General features: G+C 34.0%; 3 protein-coding genes and 1 long non-coding RNA gene across 10 annotated transcripts; 2 read left to right on the top strand and 2 right to left on the bottom strand.

Moving 5' to 3' along the window:
- The first annotated feature begins 3,568 nt into the window (after positions 1-3,568).
- On the top strand, positions 3,569-6,900 carry LOC104758077 (transcription factor E2FC). Of its 2 annotated transcripts, none has more exons than XM_010480888.2 (13): positions 3,569-4,140; positions 4,453-4,639; positions 4,749-4,808; positions 4,916-5,001; positions 5,207-5,295; positions 5,384-5,438; positions 5,678-5,730; positions 5,820-5,870; positions 5,950-5,998; positions 6,080-6,145; positions 6,224-6,297; positions 6,381-6,495; positions 6,585-6,900. In XM_010480888.2, exons 1-13 carry the CDS (start codon positions 3,904-3,906, stop codon positions 6,657-6,659), a joined length of 1,197 nt encoding a protein of 398 aa, XP_010479190.1. In that variant the 5' UTR covers positions 3,569-3,903; the 3' UTR covers positions 6,660-6,900. The 2 variants fall into 2 exon arrangements, with proteins under 2 accessions (XP_010479190.1, XP_010479191.1); XM_010480889.2 differs by having other exon boundaries at positions 3,574-4,140; positions 4,456-4,639.
- LOC104758075 (uncharacterized) lies at positions 6,851-11,690 on the bottom strand. 5 transcript variants are annotated; one of them, XR_015587309.1, is made up of 3 exons: positions 11,371-11,690; positions 11,219-11,262; positions 6,851-7,056 (listed from the first exon to the last, which is right to left on the bottom strand). It is a non-coding gene; the product is annotated as an uncharacterized LOC104758075 (long non-coding RNA). The 5 variants fall into 5 exon arrangements; XR_015587308.1 differs by having other exon boundaries at positions 11,219-11,268; positions 11,371-11,689; XR_015587311.1 differs by lacking the exon at positions 6,851-7,056 and adding an exon at positions 10,858-11,147 and having other exon boundaries at positions 11,371-11,667.
- LOC104758076 (receptor-like protein 7) lies at positions 7,525-10,692 on the top strand. The gene is given in 3 exon segments (XM_087496233.1): positions 7,525-8,693; positions 8,696-9,554; positions 9,557-10,692. Coding segments are annotated over 3 exon segments (2,970 nt in total). The 5' UTR covers positions 7,525-7,583; the 3' UTR covers positions 10,558-10,692.
- A 1,586-nt stretch (positions 11,691-13,276) lies between the features above and the next one.
- On the bottom strand, positions 13,277-19,176 carry LOC104742293 (filament-like plant protein 6). Of its 2 annotated transcripts, none has more exons than XM_010463286.3 (6): positions 17,777-19,176; positions 17,153-17,260; positions 16,739-17,063; positions 14,372-16,643; positions 14,219-14,273; positions 13,277-13,881 (listed from the first exon to the last, which is right to left on the bottom strand). In XM_010463286.3, exons 2-6 carry the CDS (start codon positions 17,252-17,254, stop codon positions 13,477-13,479), a joined length of 3,159 nt encoding a protein of 1,052 aa, XP_010461588.2. In that variant the 5' UTR covers positions 17,255-17,260; positions 17,777-19,176; the 3' UTR covers positions 13,277-13,476. The 2 variants fall into 2 exon arrangements, with proteins under 2 accessions (XP_010461588.2, XP_010461587.2); XM_010463285.3 differs by having other exon boundaries at positions 14,219-14,279.
- Positions 19,177-24,480: the final 5,304 nt, after the last annotated feature.

The following is a 24,480-nucleotide window of genomic DNA, read 5'->3' on the forward strand; positions in this document are numbered from 1 at the left end:
CAACATTGACTTTCTTGGCAAAAGAAATAAAAATATTTCGAGACGATTAAATACTGTCAGAGACTCCAGATACAATTTCATTTGGTGGATTGGTGTTTTACGAATAACTTAAAATTGATATTTGGGTGTTTTAAGAAACTTGAATGAACTTGGAAACAAGAGTTTATTTATTAATTTTATTTTATTATATGTTAAAAAGAACATAGCCATTGAACTGACATAACTTATATATTTCCTCAAGTTCCATTTTAATTTGGGTTTTGAAACATCTTCTTTCACCTAAATTTGATAATTTTAATTTTACAATAACTATTAAACTTACGAATTAGAAAATTTTATAGCGGATTAATCAGTTAACTAACAACACTGAATATACAAGTTAGATAACTAACAGTAATCGGGTATCATAAATTATCTAACAAAAAGTCCATATGAAAATTGTTCTTCTACCTCCAAACCCTAATTAATATTACAACTGAATGATGATGTGATGTCACTAGTATCTTCTTGTACTAGAATTTGTAACCGTGCACTCGCGGGATTTTAAATTAAAATATTTTATATTAATATAAAATTTTCAATTCAAATATAATTATTCAAACTTTTGAATATAAATCTATAAACATTAAACTTATTTTACTAAGTGATATACAACATATATATTGCTGAAAAAAATATTTTTTTGTTATATCTATTTGCGCATAATTTTAGTTTAAATTTTTGATCAATAAAAATCATTGAATATATATATAATCATTTGAAGTTTAAAAGATAAATCTATATAAACGCCATACTTATTTTACTAATCAATATATAATATATATTGTCTAGTGTCGTAATAATATTGTCTTGGTAAAGCAACAATATATCACATGATAACAAAAAATGACTTAAGAACCTTACTGGAATAGTCGTCAATCTTCTTACCTTTTATCCCTATAAGAGTTCATTCCATATTCATATATGATGTGTTTGCATTTTATAAGATTTTGCCCATATTTTTTTTACTTGTTTTGAGTTTTTTATTAAGTCCAAGTGTGCTTTTAGAGTCTTTTTAGTCTTTTGTGAGTCTGTACAGGTTCTAGGTTACTTTAGAAGGAAAGTGAGTGTTTTGGGGATGAAAACAAGCATCTGAAGCCAATTTGGCGAAGACTGATCGGACAGCAAGCAGATGGAGAAAACACAGAAAAAACATCCAGGATCGGCTGATCCGTATTTGGGATCGACCAGTCTCGTACCCGAAGCAAGTTTTCCTTTTTTGTTTTAAACCAACATTTAGGGTTTTGTTTTGATATTTAAGTTAGAGGCTCGGCCTCCAGAGACATAAGCATTATTTTCTGAGACTATTCTTTACTGAGAGCTAAGGGAGAAAATCTCTAATCCTACTTGACACCTTGGAGAAGATTTCTAAACCCTATTTTCTATTCTTTTGCAATTCAATTATGCTTTCTTCATCTTTGATTTATTGTTTCTGCTTCTCCATGTCTGAGTAGTTTCTCCATTGGGTTTAGGGTTTCAGAAGGGTTTATATGATTAATTGATGCTAGGTTTGTTAGATTAGGGATTGATCTTATTGTTCTTCATCTATTGTTGTTCTTAATGCTTAAGCTAGATTGATCACCTAGATTAAGATCTTAGGTTTAATTCATCGGGGCACCAAAAGTGTTGTTGAGTTGCTTGAAAAGAACATAGGTGAGCAAGGTGGACCTTAGCAAATGAAAGTTGAAGTTGAGGCATCTTGTGAACTAATCAAACCTGAACTTGTTATTGCTTGCTTGGTTTGCTAGATCCAAACGATAGTTTAGGGTTTAGTGAATTTATTGCATAGATAGTTAACGCTGCGGAAGTAGGTTAGCTTTATAACTGTGATTTAAGTTCAAGAATTGTGTTTAATGCATCCCTATCTAATCATCTAAATTCGTGATCATAATCCCTAATGATTCCCTGCACCTAATGTTTTCTCTTTTGATTTAAAACACTCTTTTATTTACTGTTTTGTTGGTGACTTTCAAACACAAACTTCTTTTGTCTTAGTTATATTTGATCTTGATAATTTCATAGTGGAATTGCTTGGTCTCTGTGGATTCGATCCTAAAGTGTTACAACGATACCACTAGATCGTGGTGGAGTACACATTGGGTTTTAATCGACCGTTGATCAATATCCCATGAAATCATATTTTTAAAAATTCTAATGTCGAATATCGATCATTGGCCTAATTATATAGATCATTTAAATATATCAATATCCCACATTAAATACAAATATACAAAGTTTCATGAACCTTTTTATTGTTATGTCGCTACAACGGGGTTGTCCAAGTGCACCACCTACCATAATAGAATTTCAACCAAGTCAAGAATGCTTTGATGATGAAATGGTTAAACCCGACAATGAATATGCGTTGTTAATTTTGTGATGCAACATCAGCTTCATCTTCTAAAAAACATAGTGTACTATAAATGTGTTGTCTTTACCAATGTTTTGGGTTAAAAGCATTTGATAAAATTGATGAAATCTCAAGTTTGTTTTATATTTTACTTTTTTTCATGTTATAGAATTGTAGCTTACAATTTAGTTGATAATATGTCTTATATGCTATACAAATCACATTTCACTTTTTGTAATGGCTTAAATATAATTTTTTCTATATTTTGTGACCATTGATTTGGTTTTTTAGATGGATTATTTTTTCAAAAGTCTTTTCATAGTTTTCCCAAAAGTTTTTATAGAACTTTCTCAGTAATTCTAGTTACATTAAAAGTGTGACTTTTACAATATCTTTTATTTTGATCAAACCTTTTAAGTTAAATTGAGTAATTAATCTTTTATTTTTCTTTAAGTGAAATTTAATTATAAATCTTTGTAGTATATATTTCTTAGAAACTAATGTTTCACTTCAATTTTATTTTTATATTTAGAATTTTATATATACAATTACATAAATTGTTTTTTACTCCACTATGCATTAAAATCTTACTTCCATTCTAAACCTTATTAACCCATTCTAAATTTTGGAATATGATCATTTTTGGTTAAAATTTGAATAATAACATTAATATTGTTTTTACTATTTTAAAATTTTCATTTATGTCACTTAATTCATTTTATATAGTTATTATCTTTATTATATACTAAAAAAAATTATACTATTGTTTATACTATTTTAAAATTTAATTAATTTTACTTAATTTGTTATTTATTTATTTTTTATTATTATATTTATAAGTAACAAATATGTAATGAATGAATATTTAAAATGATAATTTTTAATAGAAAAAAATATAGAACATTGATGCTAATATGTAATGAATGAAGAAGAGAAAAATTAAGTTTATATATTGATAGATTATACCATCACATATGGGTAAATGAATAAGTGATATAAAGCATATTGACGAAGTAGTTAATTATTTCGACAAAAAAAATATGTTATGATATGAATTCGTATCTTCTTTCATGCCTCTACATAAGGACATGAAACGTTCACGCAGATAAAAGCCGAAATAAAGACCAAGCCCAAATAAAGCCCAAGACCAAAAAGTCAAAAATGAAAAATAAATAAAGCGGAAGAGGGTTAGGCGGGGGGGGGGGGAGGGGGGGGCTAAGGCAAAATTCGAAACTCTCTCCAACTTCTTTCGCCCACCGCTCTTTTCACATAATCCCATTTTTATTTATTCTCTTTTTAATACATCGAAAAGACTATCACACCCTTCCTCTTCTTCCCGCTGTTTCCTCTCTTCTCTCTCCATCTTTTTTCTCCATCTTCCCTCTTCTTCTTCTTCCTTCATCTCCCCCCTCCCCCCCAACAAAACCTAAATTCACCGATTCTCAAACTCCCCAAAATCGCTTCAAACACTTAAATCCCAAATCTTCAACCACCGAGAGATACGCCGCCGTTACATGGCCGCGACATCAAACTCAGGCGAAGATCCGACTCTCTCTTACCATCACCACCACCACCGATCTCCTTTTCGCTTCGAATTACTTCAATCCATCTCTTCATCTGATCCTCGTTACTCTTCTCTCACTCCTTCTTCCACGAATCGGCCTTTCTCTGTCTCCGAATCGCTTCCGCAACAGTCTCCGCTAATTCCATCTCACTGGGACGATTCTTACTCTCATATCACTCAGAAATTTGTGAGTTCCCTGCGTTTATACTTCACTTTTCGTCTTTGATTTTTGATTCCGAACTTGATCTGTGAGAGAGAGAGAGAGAGAGAGAGAGAGAGCTAGGTCTTTTTTTTCCTGATCCCAAATTTCGCGAAAAAAATAATTGAATGAAGCTTCTGTTCGTTAAGGAAACTTAATCCAAAATTGGGATCTCTAATCTCAAATTTAGAATTCTACAAACTTGGGGGAACTTATTTAACTGCGAATTTTAGATTTGTGTTTTGGTGATTTTGTTAAGCTATCAAGTAATGATGCTATTGAGTCAAATCTGTTTTGCAGCAGAAGAGTAGAAAGAATCATCGTATTCAGCTTGGATCTATTGCAAACATGTCTGGAGAAAGCATTGATGATAAATCTAAAGTAATAGTGAAACAAGAGTCTCCTCAATACGTTAAACGTGTATACAACAAGTCAAAGGGTACTACTACACAGTCAAAGGCGGGGAAACGGATGGCCAACGGCGGCGGTATCTGCTTTCTTATCGAATTCTCTTCAGCTTGTTCTCAGAATGTGATTTCTTTTGTTTGTTGATGTTATAATCTGTGTTGATTGTGGTGATTGGTTTTTGTATGCAGAAGCACAAAATGGTGTTCTAAGTGTACCTAGTAATAACTGCCGTTATGACAGTTCTCTAGGTAACTCCTACTGCAAAGCGCAATCACATCTAGTTCTGTTTACTCAGGCTCATGGTTTGTATGGAGATTACAACTCTAATTGTATCGTTGTCTCTTTTGTTTCGTAGGGTTGTTGACAAAGAAATTCGTCAAGTTGATTCAGGAAGCTGAGGATGGAACACTTGACCTTAACCATTGTGCAGATGTTTTGGAGGTATGCAAAATGTTTCTTTATATTGAGCTAAAAGTGTACTGTATTTCAAATTGCTGAACATCTTATTTAAGAATGTACTTGTATGTGTGGACTGAAAAGCTCACCTGTATAATCTTGCCTTGAAAGTGGTTGATTCACAAATCATTAGGTACCTTCGTCAGTTTGTTAGAATCTCCTCTTATGTGCCTACGATTCCTCTTAACAGGTACAAAAAAGAAGGATATATGATATTACAAATGTTCTTGAAGGAATTGGATTGATAGAGAAAACTACAAAGAACCATATCCGCTGGAAGTAATTTCACAAATCCTTTCTTTCTTAGATACACTGCAGTGTATTTAACTTATGATCTTCTGACCTTGGCTTTGGACCATTGATGTAGGGGTGCTGATAATCTTGGACAGAAGGACCTCGGAGATCAAATTTCCAGGCTTAAGGTTCATAGAAAAGAGCATTATATATTACTTTGTCGTAGAACTTACTGCATTTGAATAAACGATCGCATAGTCAAGAAAGAACTCATAGTTTTATTTTTTTTTCAGTCTAAATAACCACTTCTCTCAGCATATGTTGGGGATATAAGATATTGAAATTGGCAGTCTGACATTATAGTCAGTTCGCACACTTATTTTGAAAATTTCCATTTATAACCAATAACATCTTTATGTATTTTCAGTCAGAGGTAGAAAGTATGCAATCTGAGGAAAGCAGGTTGGATGAGCTTATAAGGTTGGTTGCTTATGTTCTTATGTCTGATTTGGAGACTTAATTGTTCTTTTCCCACATGGTTTTAAGATCACCATGTTGTATATCTCCAGGGAAAGACAAGAAGCTTTGAGATCATTGGAGGAAGATGAATATTGTAAAAGGTTTCTGTCCATTTATTTGAGTATCATTTTTTGTATATACACACGACTTTTTGCTAAGATCAATGATGAATGTAAACAGGTACATGTTTATGACGGAGGAGGATATAACGAGTCTCCCACGGTTTCAGGTCCTCCCCAACTAGTTCTTGAAAATTATCTTATGTTTTTCTCAGTTATTTAACATACTAACCCATTAGTCCTTGATACAGAACCAGACATTACTAGCAATTAAAGCTCCTACAGCTAGTTACATCGAAGTTCCAGATCCTGATGAGGTGAGCGTTTTTCATATAGTGTACAGTTTTAGTATAATGTGTTCCCAAAGTGAAGCATCTGTTTTTTGTTCACGATAGATGAGATTTCCGCAACGACAATACCGGATGGTGATTAGGAGTAGGATGGGGCCGATTGATGTCTATCTTTTAAGGTACACATTCCACTCTCTGTGTCTTTTCTTATCTATATATTTTGTCAGTCAGCGTTTATAACTGGGAACAAACATGGTCGCAGCAAATATAAAGGAGATAGTGGGGAAACAAGTGACAAGTTGGGTCAGGAGTCTGATCAAAAAGCTCCATTTGGAGTGGACACTCCTTCCTTGAAAATAGTAACTTCAGATACTGATGTAAGTATTAGATCCATTGATAAGGGTTTTGGATCAGTCTCATATTCGTAAGTTGCGATTAAGTTTGAGTTTTGGTTGTCTATTGCCAGTTAAAAGCAGATTACTGGTTCGAGTCAGATGCAGAGGTGAGCCTCACAGATTTATGGAGCAACTTCAGCAGCTGAGAACAAAGTTATTGAAACCTCCAATTCCAATTACTGGGAGGACGATGAATGATACAAATTTTCATGTTACGTTTTACTACGCCTTTTGCGCCTGAATCCTAATAGAGGTTTTTTTTGTATTTTTTTTTTGGTTTTCTCTCGTTTGAAATAAAAGATGCAACATTCTTATGTCATTCAATGGGTGACAGTTATGTGAAAAGCTTGTACCCTAATATGAGATATATAATTATACTTAATGGCCCTTGGATGTCAAATGTAATCGACAGCAATCTGCACACTGCACACAATGAAGCGAAATTAATCTGTTGACACTTTCAGGCTACAAACCTCCAGTTTTAGTAGAAACCAAGCATCAATTCCGAACCGCCTGATTTGGATAATAGTTCGAATCTAAACCCTGAAACAAGAAAAAAAGAGAGAAGATTTTGTATCCAAAATTAGATAGTCAACAACTGCCATCAGAATCATGTAAGAACAAAACGAAACGAGACGTATGGGTTTGGTGATAATAGACAAAGTAAATAGCAGTCTTAAGAACAAAACTTTTCAACCTCGCCAAGTGTACAAATTTTGTTCATGTCTTTATTTATTAAATACTATTGAAAGTATATTAGTTTTGGCACATGTAAAGAAATTAAGGCAATGCAATTTTTGACGTATGTTTCAGGTTTGGAATTGGATAGAGGACAACTATGACAGCATTTCCTAGAAAAAAATGCCATACGGAACGAGTTTATGCTCTTTCAAGTCAAGTCTATTAGATTTGGAAGGACTCATAAGATTTTTAGCAGGGAAGAATTCTTCAAAAAGATTTCAAACCATCAAGTCAATGGGAGCTTCATGTGTTTGTTTTTATATATATGTAGTGACCTGCAACACTAATTTATCATCACTACTTCATATTACTTTTTCATTTCCACAAATATGAAAGATTTCTTATCTAATCAGAAAATGAGCTTCCTTCTTCGTTCCATCTGTTTCCTTTTTCTCATTTCAAGTTTTCTAAACACGTTTGTTTCTTCTACAGAACACTTGTGTCATTCCGACCAAAGGGGTGCTCTTCTTGAGTTCAAGAGTGAGTTTTTGATCAAGGAACCTGATTGGGTTGATTCAGATGGGTCCTATTATCCGAAGACAGAATCATGGGTGAATAAAAGTGATTGTTGTTCTTGGGATGGTATCACGTGTGCTGCTAAGTCGGGGAAAGTCATCGGGCTAGACCTTAGTTCCAGCGACCTCCATGGCCCGCTTAAATCCAGCAGCAGTCTTTTCAGACTGCGTCATCTCCGTGATTTGAACCTTGCTTGCAACAACTTCACCAGTTCGCCAATCCCAGCTGAATTTGACAAACTCATGGAGCTAAAAAGACTTAATCTCTCCCAGTCTTCACTATCAGGGCAAATTCCAATCAAGCTTCTTCAGCTAACCAAGTTGGTGTCTCTCGATCTTTCATCTTCTAGTGATTCTTCGTATTTATCCATTGATGAATCTTTTCTTCATCTACTTGCACAAAATTTGAGGAACCTTAGAGAACTGGATATGAGCTATGTAAACATTTCTTCAGAAATCCCCCATGAGTTTTCAAACATGCAATCTCTAAGGTCACTACATCTTTCTCACTGCAACCTGTTCGGAGAATTTCCAAGTAGTGTTCTTCTGATACCGAGCTTACAGTCCATTATATTAAGGGACAATACAAATCTAAGAGGCAACCTTCCCATGTTTCGTGAAAATACTTCTTTGGTAGAGCTGACCATTTACGACACAGCCTTCTCAGGCCCCATACCTGACTCCATTAGCAGCCTCAAACATTTGACTTCTTTGTCCCTTTCCTTCTCTAAGTTCTCAGGGAAGATTCCGTTTTCACTTGGGAACCTTTCTCATCTCTCTATTCTCGATCTTGGTTGGAATAATTTTGTTGGTGAAATCCCATCTTCAATTGGCAATCTAAAACAGTTGACTGTTTTTGATGTTAGCTATAGCAAGCTCAGTGGAAACTTGCCAGCTTCAATACTCAATTTGACCAAACTACATTCACTCTCTCTCTCTCTTCAAATCAGTTCACAGTTCCCCTTCCACCAATCATCAGCCAATTCTCCAAATTAGAGTCTTTTTCAGCTGATGATAACTCTTTTAAGGGAGCAATTCTTTCATCCCTAGTCCAGATTCCCTCATTGACCACGATTCGTTTGAGTTATAACGAATTCAACGACTTTACTGGGATTGGGAATATCTCTCTGCTACATAATTTACAAAGATTTACTATTCATAGTAGAAATTACAACGAAGTCGGTCGAGGAGTTGAATTAAATGTCTTCTCATCTCTCAAGAACCTAGAAGAATTATATCTCTCAGGTATTCCTCTTTCAACAACAAACATCACTTCTGATTTGGATTTTCTACCAAATTTGGCATATTTGGATTTGCCAGGCTGCAACATCACTGAGTTCCCTGAGTTCATAAGATACAGAAGAGATCTACAACTACTAAATCTTTCCAACAACAAAATCAAAGGTCAAGTACCAGACTGGTTGTGGAGACTACCAGAGTTGTCTTATGTGAATCTCTCTAACAACTCTCTCAGCGGCTTCAATGGATCCTTAAAAGTTTCTCCTGAGAGTCAAATCAGTTTTGTTGATCTAAGCTCAAATGCTTTCCAAGGACCTCTCTTCATCCCATCCTCCAAAGATCTCAAATATTTTTCGGGTTCTAAGAATAACTTCACCGGGGAGATACCTCGATCAGTATGTGGACTAAGCTCTCTAGCAGTTCTAGATCTATCAAACAACAACCTCAACGGCTCAATTCCTCGGTGCTTAGAGACTCTGGTGATGAGTTCTCTTTCAGATCTAAATCTCCGTAACAACAAACTCAGCGGCATTCTTCCCGAAATATTCAGAACGCCAAGAGCTTAATAACACTTGACGTCAGTCACAACCGATTAGAGGGAAAAATTCCGGCTTCTCTTGGTGGTTGCTCTGCCTTGGAAGTTTTGAACGTGGCAAGCAACACAATCAACGACATCTTTCCCTTCCACTTGAATTCTTTGCAGAATCTTCAAGTTCTTGTCCTCCGCTCTAACAAGTTTCGTGGCAAATTACATAACGCTGATGGGGTCTGGTTTGGATTTCCTCAGTTGAAAATCATTGATGTATTATATAATGACTTCTTTGGTACATTGCCATCTGATTACTTTTTGAACTGGACTGCAATGTCCTCCAAGAGAGATAATAATATAGAGCCAGAGTACATTCGGAGTGGTTCAATAAGCTACTACACTTCACTTGTGTTGATGAGTAAAGGAGTGTCAATGGAGATGGAACGTATCCTTACAATCTTCACAGCCATCGATTTTTCAGGAAATCAACACCATGGACCTATTCCTGATTCTGTTGGTCTGTTGAAGGAGCTTCGTATTCTCAACATGTCTAACAATGCTTTCACGGGCCACATCCCATCTTCTTTGGCAAACTTGACGAATCTCGAGTCACTAGACCTATCCCAAAACAAGATTTCTGGTGAGATTCCTTCTGAGCTTGGGGCACTCTCTTCTCTCGCATGGATAAACGTTTCATATAACCAGCTTGTAGGTTCCATACCACAAGGCACACAATTTCAACGACAAAATTGCTCCTCCTATGAAGGAAACCCCGGACTTAATGGTCCTTCCCTTAAAGATGTCTGTGTTGATATCAAAGCGCCAGCACCACCACAACCCGAACTGATGGAGACAAAAGAAGAAGAAGAAGAATCATTGAGTTGGGTAGCAGCAGGTTTTGGCTTTGGACCTGGAGTTGTATTTGGGCTAGCGATGGGATACATAACGGCTTCGTACAAGCATGAGTGGTTCATGAAGATTTTTGGCCGGAGCAAGCAACATAGCACCAGAACTCGTTAAGTCACTCATCGATGCATTCTCTCTTCCTTATCGCATTGTTGTTTATATATGTTCATAAATTATTCGTTGTATTTTCAAGTTTTGTATAATACATGTTTTGAACTATTATTAAACCAAAGACTGGCAAGAAGAAAAGTTGGTTTCGTAGGTTATATTTTAATATGTTTCCCAAGTTTCCAAACTGTTGGTGAATACTAAAAATATTAACACAATTTCATTATATAGTTGGATTGTGGTTATTGGCCTAATTCACCCATATAGGTAAAAGACTGACGATAAGGTTAGTTGAGAGGTCAATGATTTGCTTCAAGTTCCATTTAGGTTACTACTTGCTATGTTTGAATGAATGCAATGTTACATTCTTGATTAATCCAATGACAGATCCATCAATATTAAAATGTACAAGTTGTTTGATAAGCAACTCCGTTTACTCAAAGCTCCTATAGATGTACATGGTTGTGTTTGTCTTTGTGTCTGTGATTAGATATAATTATGCACCTAAACTGATTGTAGGTGGTATAGTGAGCAATGAGCTTCAATTGGAATCCACTAGAACAAGAATCCAAATGCAGAAAGGAAGGACCAAGTTCCTGAAGCTGAAATATTCTAAGCAAAATGTGATTGGCACGGAACAAAAGTTGAGAAGCATGGGAAAATTTACCTGTTTGCTCTTGAACTCAGTCGTCAGCAACCAAAGAAGTGTTTCTGTTTCTAGGATAAAGTGAAAGATATATACGTATAAAACATCCAGGCTAATTAACACAAAACTTGATCATAAAAGAATTGAACTCGCACAAAATTCAAATTTCATACCCAATTAATGGCGTCGATTTCATTCTTTGGCTACCTCCCTCAACTACAGCGCTCACCGGAGCTTCCTCCACCACTGCTCGACACCGTAACTCAGTATCGTCATCAGTTATCTCTAGATGCTAAGGATGAGATTTTCTCTTTCCTGCCGTCAATATTCAATGGATTCGATTTGGTGACTAATAAGTTTGCTCTCTCATGTGATTGCAAGTCCGTTAGCTTGAGCAATGAATCTCTGGCTATGATTGTCGCGACATCACGGATCTGGTTGGTAATCGAAGTGTTTGCTCGGAATTCTATAAATCTGAAGACGCTCGATGTTGAATCTTGCAATTCTGGAGCTGGCGTCTATATATATAAAAAAGTTTCTGGCGTGTTGAACATTGTCGTTAGATCAAGTGGTAAGGGTTACTGTCCACATGTAAAAGATCAGGGTTCGAACCTCGGTTGTGACAATATCATTTTTATCAAAACAATTTGTAAATGAAATAAATAAATAAAAAAGGTGATTGGAGAATCATATTTTAAAATCTTAACAAAAAATTTCATTAATAATTATATTGTATACTTAAATATAAAATATTAATTTTAAAATTTTAATTGGTTTACAATTTAAAAAAATAGTTAGTAATTTTAGACCATAATTATTTAAAGAAAAATTTATTTTTTTAGGTAATTAATAAGTATTTAAAATATTTTATCAGTCTAATATTAAAATTATATTTTCACTCTTACTGAAAAATTAAACATTTGCCTTAAAGTTAAGACTAATGGCACGACAATGTAATTTTTACACTTTATAAAATTAATTTTATATTTATAGTTCTCAATTAATATATTATGATTTCATTAGAACCTCATATTTGTTATTGAAATAATATGACAGTTTTTTATTTCGACTAAATACTAATGAATGATGATCTGATTAGTGCAATCATATTTTCTTTTTCAAATTAAAATCGATCCGAGAATTATAATGATCTAGAAATGTATTCAAAAAATGTTAAGATAAATTTTTTTCAGGTATCATACCAAACTCCATTAGCAGATTCATACAATTCAAATGTCCATTCAAATGTCTATAACAGACTTATTTTAAACATGAACCAAACTTTTATTATATATTTTTTAGGATGTCAGTTGAAAATATTGGTGTTATTTGAAACTCGAAAATTGTAACGATAATATCAAGTGATGTGGAAATAACTTTTGCAATCGAATAATATTGAATAACTGACCGAGAATAAGTTAAAGTACAATGAGAAGTAATTGCTAATACTTTTTGTTTTGCAATTTATTTAAGTTCACAATTTTACATTAAAATACTTTTTGTTTTGCATATGATATAATTTTAATTTCGAAAAGATACCAAAATGAGGAGAAGAAGTGAAAGCAAAAGATACCAAAATGACTTTAATTAAATATGTAAATGAATATGTAGTGTTGATTTAATAGAATTGATACAAGGCAATAATATCATTCTATATGTTCTTCTAATAAATACGCGGCAATCTCAATCAAAATCAGTAATTCTTGCGTATTTTTTGTACATTTCAAAAAGTTCAAAAAAAGCCATATGCAAAAAAAAAAAAAAACACATATACCATTTTTACATGAAAAGGTCAAATAACTATTTTTAATGAAATAATAAAAAAAAAAAATTGTGACACGAATAAAATAAACTTCTTCTAAGACTGATAACTATGTTCTTATTATGTGTGTGAATAAGAGGAACAAAAAGGTAAATTTTCTCTTATCCTAGCTCGTATAAACTAATGTTACAAATGTATGGTTAATTTCATCTATTTAGCTTTATTGTACTATTTTAATGTCATTTTGTATTTTGGTTATTGGCCTAATTCACCTATAGCTAAAAGACTGACAATAAGATTAATTTCATAGGTCTTGATTTGCATAAGTGAAATGTGGGTAATTGATTAATATGTTAAGTTTATGCAATATTACATTCATGACTGATTCAATAACAAAACATCAATTTTAAAATGCATATGTCGTTTGATAAGGAAGTAAGTAACAAAAAAAACCCACACACACATTTCATCAATGTACACATACACAGCATCTTCCATCTTTTATTTTTTTAAAGGCTTAATATCCTGATTTGGACGAGAAGAACCTGCTGATTCCTCTAGAGGCTTTCTCTGGGGTTGGATTGCCAGATGAACCTGACCTTGATAGCCTTGAACCCACTCGTGATGGCGATGTTATTGTATCGCTAGTCTCTGAATCAGAAGGGCATTTTGGTGACTCCATATATCTGGGGACCTCGTTAACACAAGTCTCAGCTGAATCTCCTTCAACTTCTGCGGTGTAGTTCTTGGGGACCGAGGTAGTGGTGTTGCCTAGTTCCTCCTCCGAATAGGACTCATTTTGTCTTTGTGGTGACCTCACTTGTTCAGGTTGTGGCCGAAATGATTTCAGCTGCTTCCCCAACACAAATATGGTTTCTTGACACTCCGCTAACTTCTCTGCTGCTGCCGATAGCTCTCTCTCCTGTGTCATATTTTCATGTTAGTTTCTTTTAACCTTCAGATTCCTAAGGATTCAGGAATCAATGCATGCAAAGTCTATAGATATGTATGCTTGTGTTTGTTTTTGTGTCTGCGATTAGATTAGTACATGCACCTAAACTGATTGCATGTAGTATGGTGAAAAATGAGCACTGAATAATATGACACAATGAGCAATGAGCTTCGATGCAAATTTACTTGGACAATCTAGAGCTACAAAATGAAATGCAGAAAATAGCCAAGTCTATAAAGCTGAAATATTAGAAGCAAAACATGGTCGCCATTGAATAAGAGTCTGAGAAGCGTTGCGAAAACATTACCTGTTTGCCCTTTATATCAGCTTCTTCGTCATCCTCAGCAACCAAAGAAGTGTGTCTGTTGCTGAGAAAAAGTGAAAATATAGACATGTAAAAAGCAGTACGTAAATCAAGGCTGATCTTTCATATTCAGGTAAAGCTGATACTACTACTCACCTTTGAATATGTTCTTCGAGTTCATGGCACCTGACAATGGCTTCTTGGTGGTTTCTTTTTTCATCCTCAAGCTCGTTCTCCAACTTCCGTATTTTCTCCTTAAGCTGATTCACATCGATCTCTAAATCAGCTGCACGTGATTCAAGAGATCTATATGACTCAGTCATACATCTGAGTTGCGTATCTGCCAAGTTGTTTGACCTCTGAGCAGAATCACACTGTGATCTAGTGTCAGCTAACAGCTGCTCAGATTCTTGTAACTGAAACTTCAGCTCCTCAATATCCATTGCCATCTTTTCTTTTTCTGATTTCAGCTCTTCTATTTCCTGTAATTTGGAGTCTGTCTCATACCCCAAAACTCTGTTTTCATCGCATGGTACCCCTGGCTCGTTGTGGACACATCCATTTTGATATATTTCTTGAGATGAATCTTTATCAACAACCTTGCTCTCAGGTAATGCAACCTTGTCTATGCAATCTGGACTCAGCGTTTCAACCTCAGAGGAAGCACGACCCCTAAAATTCACCTTTAGCTCCATGGCCTCGTTGAAGACATTAGCAAGATTCGAAACAAAATCGTCCAAAGTTTTGTCACCGCTTAAAACATGGTTAAACGTGACGGAGAAGCCCTCGATCAATTCAACAAAATCATTTCCTTCAATGGCTGTGTCCTGATGACCTGCCCTGACCTCATTTCTAAGCAACAAAACAAAATCATGAATCCGAGACACTGCAATTTTCAAATCTTGGTGAATAATACTCTGCAGCTTTTGTTCAGCCAAATGACAATCTTCAACCAGATTTTGTTCTGGACATAAATCTGACACTTCTTCAGGATGAACCTGCACCTCAGAAGGCTTTTCCTGGTCCATACAAGCATTCACGTCTTTCAAAATGAAATTTATATCCGCCACTATCTTTTGGAGGTCAGCATCAGTAGATACAGATTCAATAACCTTTGATAATCTCGATCTAAATTCCATCACTGCCGCCGGACTACCTCTGTCGGACTCCTCAAGTTCGGTATGAGCGTCAAGAATCACCAGTTCTGACTTTTGATCACCTGAACAATCTTTGGAATCCATACTACCATTACTGCTAGGTTGATTTGGCAAACAAGCTAATTTCTCCATTTCAAGAAAATCATCCATAAGCTCTACATGACTACTAACACTTTCAACCCTCTCCAAAGCTGCATTCTCCTTCTCCTTCTTGGTCTGTTGTGGTGGATTCGTTGACAGAGATCCACTGCAGCTGCCAGAATCGTCATTCCCATCTTCAGAGACAGAGATTGAGCTTGATGGATTGCTCGTATTCAGATTTGGACACACTTCAAGTGTCGACTTCTGAAAATTATTTTGCTGCAGTTGAGCTTCTAAGCTTTGAATCTTACTAGTGCTCTGAGCACAAAGATCCCGTGACTCCAACAACTCACTGTTCCTCTTTGCCAATGCTTCTTTCAGCATTTTCGTCTCTTCTTCCATCGCAAGTAAACGTTCTGTTAGAAATTCATTTTCCTTTTGGAATTTCTGTGTGTTCTCGAAAGAAAATTCAGATCCAGTTGATGAGTATCCCCCCGGCGACTTGCAAGGACTAGAAACCTTGACGGGAGACCTCTTTTGCCTGGCATCACCACTATCCCTTCCTAAATTCTCAACCTCAAGCTTCATCTGAGCAAGTGCAGCTGGGCCTGGCAACTTCTTTCTCACAAGACTTCTCAGTCTCTGGCATTCTCCTTCCAACTTTGCTATTTTCTTTACCCCTTCCAAATGTTGCTTGTTGGCAGATTCAGCAGATCTAATACACATGTTCTTTTCTTCATTGCGTATCTCCAGCTCTTTAGAAACTACGTGAACTTCATACTTGAGAGATTTTATTTCTCTTTCGCACATTTCTAGATTGCTCTTCAGGGTCTCGATTTCAGCATCAGCTCGTGACTTCTCCTCACTGATTTTAACTAGCATGTTGGACCGCTCCTGCAAAGTTCTCGATAAGGCATCACTATCCGCTGCAGACCTTAGCAACTCTTGTTCATAGTCACACATCCTCTTTTCAAACTCCATGGTTAACTTTTCAATTTGCTTGGTCTTGCTTAAAGCAACATCATGCAGTTTCACTTCATGGTCTTTCTTCAAGTTCCGTATCTGTCTCATACACTCTTTCAATGCACCATCTAAATGTGCCGCACGGTCTTCAGCTGTGAGTTTTGAGAGAGTAACAGTCTCCAGTGTATTTTTCAATGTCAAAGCTTCCGCATCAGCTTTTTCCCAACCTGAAGGAACAACAAAAAGCTATAAAACTTTACTCTACATTGCAACATAAACATTCACTGCTAGTAAGATTAAAAAAAAAAAGTTAGTAATATACCTGAGACAGCATCTTCAGCAACCTTGGAGTGTTGCTTCACTAAGGCCTCCTTTGTAGTTATTTCATCATTAGCAGTAGAAAGCTTTTCATTCAAGTCCTCGACATCCTCGTTCAGTCTCTGCACCTGTTCTTCATACTCATGAACCTTCTCATCATACGCATCAATCTGTTCTTCAAAATCCTTAACCCGCTCCTCATAAGTCTCAACTTGTTTCTCATAAGATTTAATCTGAACATCGTATGTCTTTACTTGTTCTTCCAAACCAGTGAAATGTGTATACTGCTCCACAGAAATCTGAACATACTTTGGCTTCTTAACTGATTCCTGATTCCAAAAACAAACAAAACCAAAACCATTCAGTGTAAGCTGCATCAAATTGATTAAGCTTAACTCACAACAAGCAAATCACATACCTTTTCAATCTGAGAATGAGAAGCATCAGCTGAAGCAGAATCAATCACTAAGATTGATTTATCAGACCCCTTTTTCTTCCACGGCCAGCTTCGTCGGTCCATCGCAGTCTATAAGTTTATTCACAATAAAGATTGTTAAAAACATTGCCATTAACAAAGAAGAGTGAGCTATATAGTCCCCAAAACTAAACTTAATACTTATAGGACCAAAAACACGAACTCAATGTATCGGATTGAAGCGAATCAGATCGGGTAAATCTGATAGTGATTGTTAAGTGAGATTTATGAGAAGAAGGTGAAAGAGACAAAGTAACATGATGAAATTGTTATTTTTTTTTTGCAGAATGAGGAAAAAAGATAAGGTAATCTGAGAAGGCTGCATCGTTCTAAAAAGTAGGTTACTAAATTAGGAAAAACAACAAGGTAAAGTGAACTTGCCGACACACTAAATCGAAGACAAAATAGAAAAGAAATAGTAATTAACTCTACAAAACTTCAGTAACCACTGTAATCGAGTTTTGAAATTAAATCAAGAACACACACAAACACAGAGACGACGACACCAAGACGAAACAGAAGAAGAGAATAAAAAAAAAGAAAAAATACAGATGTTAAAAAGCTTACATCGGAGAAATGTAGCTTGTGGAAACGAAATCTGGAAGTGAAAACGAAGCTTTTCTTAGTTGTTTTCGTAAGTTTAGAAGTGTTTGGACATGCGATTGTTGTCGGTAATGGAGATCTGAAATCGAGTTTGTTATTACTTAAGAAGGTGTTTGGATTTGGAAACTGTTGTTGGAGTAATCGGAACCCTACGGTTTGGTTTCACGGTGGCGGTAGTGAGGGAAAAAACAAAAAAAGGCGATGAGGTCAGTGGTGGCTGAGCTGAGAAAAGGAAAAAATGGTGTTTTATTTGTTTTAGTATTTGTTTAAAGAGAGAGAGAGAGTCAGTCTCTTCGTTAAATGTGTCAAAATTTTAAAGAACGTTGCTGCAGCATAAAGCTCCAAAAGAAAAGCATCTTCTTTCTTCTTTCTTCTTTCTTCTTTCTTCTCTTCTTCTTATTTATTTTTTTTAAATGTCAATAAAGCATTTTCTTCATTTTGCTTTTAAATATAGAGGAAAAATAAATAAGTACTAATAAATTGACATAAAATAAATAAATTTGTTTACTGGTAATAATAACTATGACAATAAAGGGCCCATAGCTCTACCTAACACATTCAACTCCAAAAAAAAAAAAAAAAAAAAAAAAAAAAAAAAAAAAGAGTCTTTGGCATTTGGTTAACTGACTACTATATAGTATATACCATTTGGCACTTAAGTAATTAATAGAAAAGACTTATAAGGTCTAACACTCTAACATCTGTTGGAAGATTTGCTGAATTTAAGCTGAAAACAAGAAGAAAAGTAACCTAATCCTAATTTTGAATTTCCAAAAATAATTATTCTAATTAGGTTACTTTGGAAGTGTTGAAATTTGGTAATTAGTTTTGAAATTTGGTAATTATTTCTAAAATTTATGGTTGAGTTTTGATTTGTTTTTGTTTTTTTGCTAAAGGCTTGTTGAGAAAAAAAAGACAGAATTATTATTAGTGGAATAAATAAGTTTTATTAAGGTTTGTTGAGAAAAAAAAAGACAGAATTATTATTAGTGGAATAAATAAGTTTTGTGAAATAATTGTTGAAACAAATAATTATTTTTTGTCAACTGTTTTTATATTTGTAAAACTATATGTGGGTTATTCGAATAGTTTATCCCACATACTTTGACGATTATCCCGTACCATAAAATTTTCCCAAACAATGTAATTTTTCCAGTATGATGAATATAGTACGAGATGTGAAGGACACAAAATTTGTCTCGGATTGACAGCCTACTTTTTATGATACATAATAATTACATATATTTGATAAAGTTAATCTAGGAATTTTTCTTAATATTTTCATATGGAACACATAATTGTAGTAGTCGGCACATTCTATCATTGATGTTAATTTAGTTACTTTACAATATTAATCTATTAACTAGTTATTTTAGTTTTTTTTTTCTTGGATTTCTCCATTCGCAGTTTTCAACTAGCTAGACAAAATTTTACTACATTAATTTGTGGGGAGAAAAACTAGATTGACCCAAATTAAGAGGTTAATTACTAAGATAACTCATAAAATATGAGGGTTAGATGAGTTATTTTTGGTCAAAAATACCCTTTTTGCTTTGTTAGGAAAAAAAATAAAGTCAAATTTATCCTTCCAGAATTTTTTTTAAGAAATCAAAATATTTTCAAAAGTCTGCCGGACTAGTTGTGACAGACTTATTTGTGTATGACAGATTTGTTTTTACACAACCGATTTATTTTTGTATGACAGATTTTTTATGACAGACTTATTTTGGATGACAGATTTTTTAACTACAGTTATGACAGATTTATTTTTTACGACAGATTTATTTATAAAGACACAACAGACTTTCATAATATATGACAGATTTGATATAATGTTTGGCAGATTTCTTTTCCACAGTTATTTCAGATTTATTTTCTTGATAAAAGATCTATCGTAACATAACAGATTTTTTTACAGAGAAATAATTACTAGGTTGACTTCTAGTGATAACAGATTTTTTAAACGTTACAACAGATTTTTTAATTTAACCAAAAATCTGTCGTTTGATAACAGATTTATAACGTTTTTTAAAAATTGCTAAAATGACCTATGCGAATACCATATGTGATGGCAGATTTTTTAATGTTATGACAGTTTTTTTTGTTTGCTTCTAAAAATCTGGTGTTTGATAACAGATTTATTAGATGTAAAATGTAAATATAGTGACAACAGATTTGTTTTAAGTTATATTTTTCAGTCATATTTTTATTAATTATATTTTATAAATCATATTATGAATCATATTTTTAAACTCATATATTTAAAGCATATTTTATACATTTTAATTTTCCTAAATCATATTAAAAATTTTAACATTATATTTTTATATATTATATTATATTATATTTTCATAATCTTATTTTAATATTTTTATATACATTATTTTAAGTTATAATTTCATACATTATATTTTTTATAAAACTTATTTAAACTATATAATCTTAAACTTCATATTTTAAAATCATATCTTTTTAGATAATATTTTCATGAACAATTTTTTGAATATTATTTTTACACATTATATTTTAAATCATATTTTATTTTTATAAATTACATTAAAAATAATCATCATATTTTTAATCATTTTATATTTTTTATTAATTATATTTTAAAATCAAAATATTAAATCCTATATTTTTTTGGTTTTTTCAAAATATTAAAGCTCTCTCGTTTTTTCAATAATCATCATATTTTCGTTTTGTAGTTATTTTGTTAGTCAACTATATTTTGCCAATCCTACATTATTGATTTATTGTCATAACTCTAGACAATTTACAAGAACACTAACCTTTAGTATGATACGATTAATTACCTTTAGTATGAGATATATTTAGTCCAACTATATTAAAATTTCTGTAATGATTTGTCTTGGCATCAACAGGGATTTGAGCTATTAGGATTCTTATAATTATGTGCTTTCATGGATCTTATGAATTTTAATTGGAATGCCAGAGTGATATTAAGGATTTACTCGGGATGCACTTCCAACACTCAAAAGCCCAAATAAAAACTACTACATCTGTTTCATAAATAGTGTCATTTTGACACATTTCACACAAATTAAGAAAAATTTAAATTATACATGTTTGTCTCTATTTAATAAGTGGTTAATGATCTAAATTCAATGAAAATAACTTTGAGTTTAGAGATAAAAAAGTAAATAGCATTAAAACATTCATTAGAAATGTAAAATGATATTTTTTGTGAAACAAAAAAAAAAATTCTCTAAAATGACATTCTTTGTAAAACGAGAGAGTATTATATAGGACAAGATATACATTTTTAAGGAGATTTTCAAAAATACATTTTTCCTATATCACTTTTCAAAAATACATTTTTATGTTGTCCATTAAAAAAAAACAATTTTCTATATATGAACAACTGAATTCTAAATCCTAACCTCTCAAAACTATATACTAAATGTAAAATAGAGAACCCAAACCTAAAAAAAAAATTAAAAATTAATTTAAGATATTACAATTGTGTAAAAAAGGTAAAAATGCAAATATACAAAAAAAAATGAGTATTATTTGAAAAGGAATATCCCAAAAGAGGTATTTCTAACAAATTCTCTTTTTTATTTGTCTCAACACCAAAAGTTCAAGACTATTTGCAAGACCAATATTAAGTGGAGTCTCCGAATAGACAAAATTTGCTCCGGTGCCAAGTTGGGGATTGTTGGAATATAAACAGTTCCTCTTTACGTTCAAGAACATGTGAAAACAAGATCAATACCATGCATTTTACGGGTTAAAAGAATAGTCAATGGTGTACTGTAGCCTATCAGTTCTATACACAAAGACAAAGCTATAAACTCTCATTTGGTAGTTTGTTCAAAAAAACTCTAATCTGGTAGATGAGAAGTATTTTAGAACTTAGAATGGATTGCTAGAGAGTGTTTAAAATAAAATAACAAAACAGCAACCAAAAAAAAAAAAAAAAAAAATTTGTTAGCCTCGTTAATTTTATGGGTTCAACTTTAAAATCAACTGAAAATTAGTCAATTGGTCCACATCATTTATGCATTACTCTATAGGTTCCACATCTCTGATATAATGATTTTTTTGCTCCCACTTTAAACTATAAACCTCACTATATAATGACTAGCAATTAATAAATCTTATTTAAGTTAACAATTTTGGCTTTAATACTATATTAAATTTCATAATTTTCTTTAATTCAAAACTAATTGATAATAAATATATTGGACCATCATATACATTACTTCAGATCCCATTACATTCCACTTCAATGTAGAGTTCTTAACATTTTCTATCTCCTCAATTGTTTTTATAGATGTTTTGTTTCGTCTACAAAAAATAGTTTAAGTTTAGGCTTTAAATGGTTGTTATAGGCCAAGCGGATTGAACAGTTAGTTCATGGAACCATTCTATATTTAAGGAGAACAACAATACACCGCAAGCCAAAAAAAAAAAAATATGTAAAGCAGTTCGTAACTTGTCTGGAACGGATTTCTTCTATTTTTCTTAATCCTCTCTACTACAAATATTATAACATATGAATAGTAAATAAAAAACAGTACCAAGCAGATATTTCCACCTCAACCACTATAACCATTTAAACTTTTAATCTATATATTGTTTTCTTCGTAGTAAGGTAGACCATTGGTAATATATTAAGAGATGTTAATTTAGCTTTTGTAGGACCTGACCTTTGGAGTGGTTTAGTTGCACGAATCTGTAAGTTTCCAAAAAAACGTTAATATATAATTATCCTTCAGTACGATTCAAGTTATAATATTTTCTGGATAACCAAAACGTAGTTTTATTGTTATGTTGTCTCATACGGATTTAAATTAACATAATGCATGTTGAAAATATTCTTATATGTAAAGAATCCAGGATCTAAAGAAATTTTATTGTATTTGTAGTTTTTTTTTTTTTTTGAGCAAACAGATATTATTATTCACTATTGAAAGAGTAACATACATGAGGAGTAGGGTAGCTTAAAAGATAACATAGGAGGGCATGCCCCAAATTTAACAACAACAAAGTAGCATAGTAAGATAGGAGCAAATGATATTAAGGGCTTGAGAGCTATAGACCACAAGCTAAAAAGCTTACTGGAACATGTGAGATCAAGGCATATCAAAGCTGCTTCCAAGAGCAAGCCAATGGAAGGGGAGATGGCCATTTCTTTCAAAAGAGGGTTTAGTGGCAAAGAAGCGGACAAAGCTGACATTCTCACCAAGTTGGGAAGGACTACTCTAGGTAGATCTTTGTCAGGGGTTCGAGCAAGTCTGAGAATGCTCTGATAACCGGTCACTACTAAGGTGGTGGCGGTTCTGATGATGGGATAGAGATGCTTGAAGAGATTGGGGTAACCTTTGCTTCCATGAACAGAGGTCATAATGCCCCTAATCTTCAAGCTGATCTGAGGGAACTTAAAGAAGTTGATGAAAAGCAGATTGGAGAACTTAGTCAATAGGCAGGGTAATGGGAGGAGGCGGATGAAACAGAGGTAATCCTCACTCAGTGGAGCTAGGATCATAATGCCAAGTTTCAACAAGTTATTACTTTCAGAGAAAATAGTCCTATGTGTTTCTGGTAACATGGGTTTTAGAGGACTCTTAAACCAATCTAGCAACATAAATGACTTAAGGTTCACTAGCAGTCTTCGAACTAATGGAGACCTTAAGCTACCAAGTTGTTGACTAGAATGGGAGAGAGTGGATTGCAGGTCGGACCTAGTTACACAATGACACTGAGGCAATCGAAATATTGGTGATAGATACGGTAAAGGTGCAAAGGATGCAGGCACTAAAACAAGCCCGACTAGCGGGACAGACATACTGATGAAGCTCAGCCAAACAAACATCCAAACCAAACCAAACAACTGGCCATGACAAAAGGGGTTTTCAAGACAAATAAGTGCATCAACTGTTCTGCTACCGAGTACGACTCGACTTGACCACTCAGTGTAGACTGACACTAACCAATTTGACCTTGGTATGAAGTTATAAACGGGTCTATGGGACTTCCAGATCAGAAATAAATCATGGTTTCTCTGAGGACGACTAACTTCTAGGGTTCCAAGAAAAGAGCGAGAATACAACCTGGGCCAAATGGGTAACAAGAGGGAAAGAGAGGATGCCGATAATGTGGGTTGCTTTGTCAAGATCTTCATCATCTCCGGCGTCAGAACAGAGCTTCCGTCCAACTGCAACCAAGTAAAAGCCTTGGTGAGGGGATTAAAATCCGAGGAGCGGTAAGATGTTGTGGTTGACAGCAAAGTGAGGCGGTGAGATCGACAGAAACCGGGACTAGTGGGGCAATCATGGCTCTCAGAGGTAGTAACGGATGATTGGGGTCTCGATGAAGCAGGCTCACCGAGAAGAGAGACCGGGTGCAGAAGAGAGGTAGGGGGTTGAAGCTGAAGCATGGTCAGAGGTGAGATCTGGAATCTCAAAGGGTCTCCAATGGGGATGAAAGCAGAAACAAACGGACTAGAGCGAACGAGGAAGCAACAGAGACGCAGAAACAAAGACCCAACGACGCCGATCGGATTCAACGCCGCCGGGAGAGGGTGTCTCGGTGGTTGTGCCAGAGAGAGGGTGGCTAAGGCGAACTATTAGTGCTTTTACATAATAGTGAATTTATTGTATTTGTCGTTAAGAGAATGAATTACGAGAGAATCTTCTTACGTG

The sequence above is a fragment of the Camelina sativa genome, chromosome 17, assembly GCF_030686135.1.
Source record: "Camelina sativa cultivar CO46 ecotype springtype chromosome 17, ASM3068613v1".
NCBI lineage: Eukaryota > Viridiplantae > Streptophyta > Magnoliopsida > Brassicales > Brassicaceae > Camelina > Camelina sativa.

Coding starts and splice junctions, on each gene's coding strand:
- LOC104758077 (XM_010480888.2), top strand. CDS start 3,904: ATGGCCGCGACATCAAACTCAGGCGAAGATCCGACTCTCTCTTACCAT. Junction 5,439..5,677: donor ATCAAATTTCCAGGCTTAAG/GTTCATAGAAAA, acceptor ATGTATTTTCAG/TCAGAGGTAGAAAGTATGCA. Junction 6,298..6,380: donor ATTGATGTCTATCTTTTAAG/GTACACATTCCA, acceptor ACATGGTCGCAG/CAAATATAAAGGAGATAGTG.
- LOC104742293 (XM_010463285.3), bottom strand. CDS start 17,254: ATGGACCGACGAAGCTGGCCGTGGAAGAAAAAGGGGTCTGATAAATCA. Junction 16,644..16,738: donor TGCTGAAGATGCTGTCTCAG/GTATATTACTAA, acceptor TTGTTCCTTCAG/GTTGGGAAAAAGCTGATGCG. Junction 13,882..14,218: donor CTGATATAAAGGGCAAACAG/GTAATGTTTTCG, acceptor AATATGACACAG/GAGAGAGAGCTATCGGCAGC.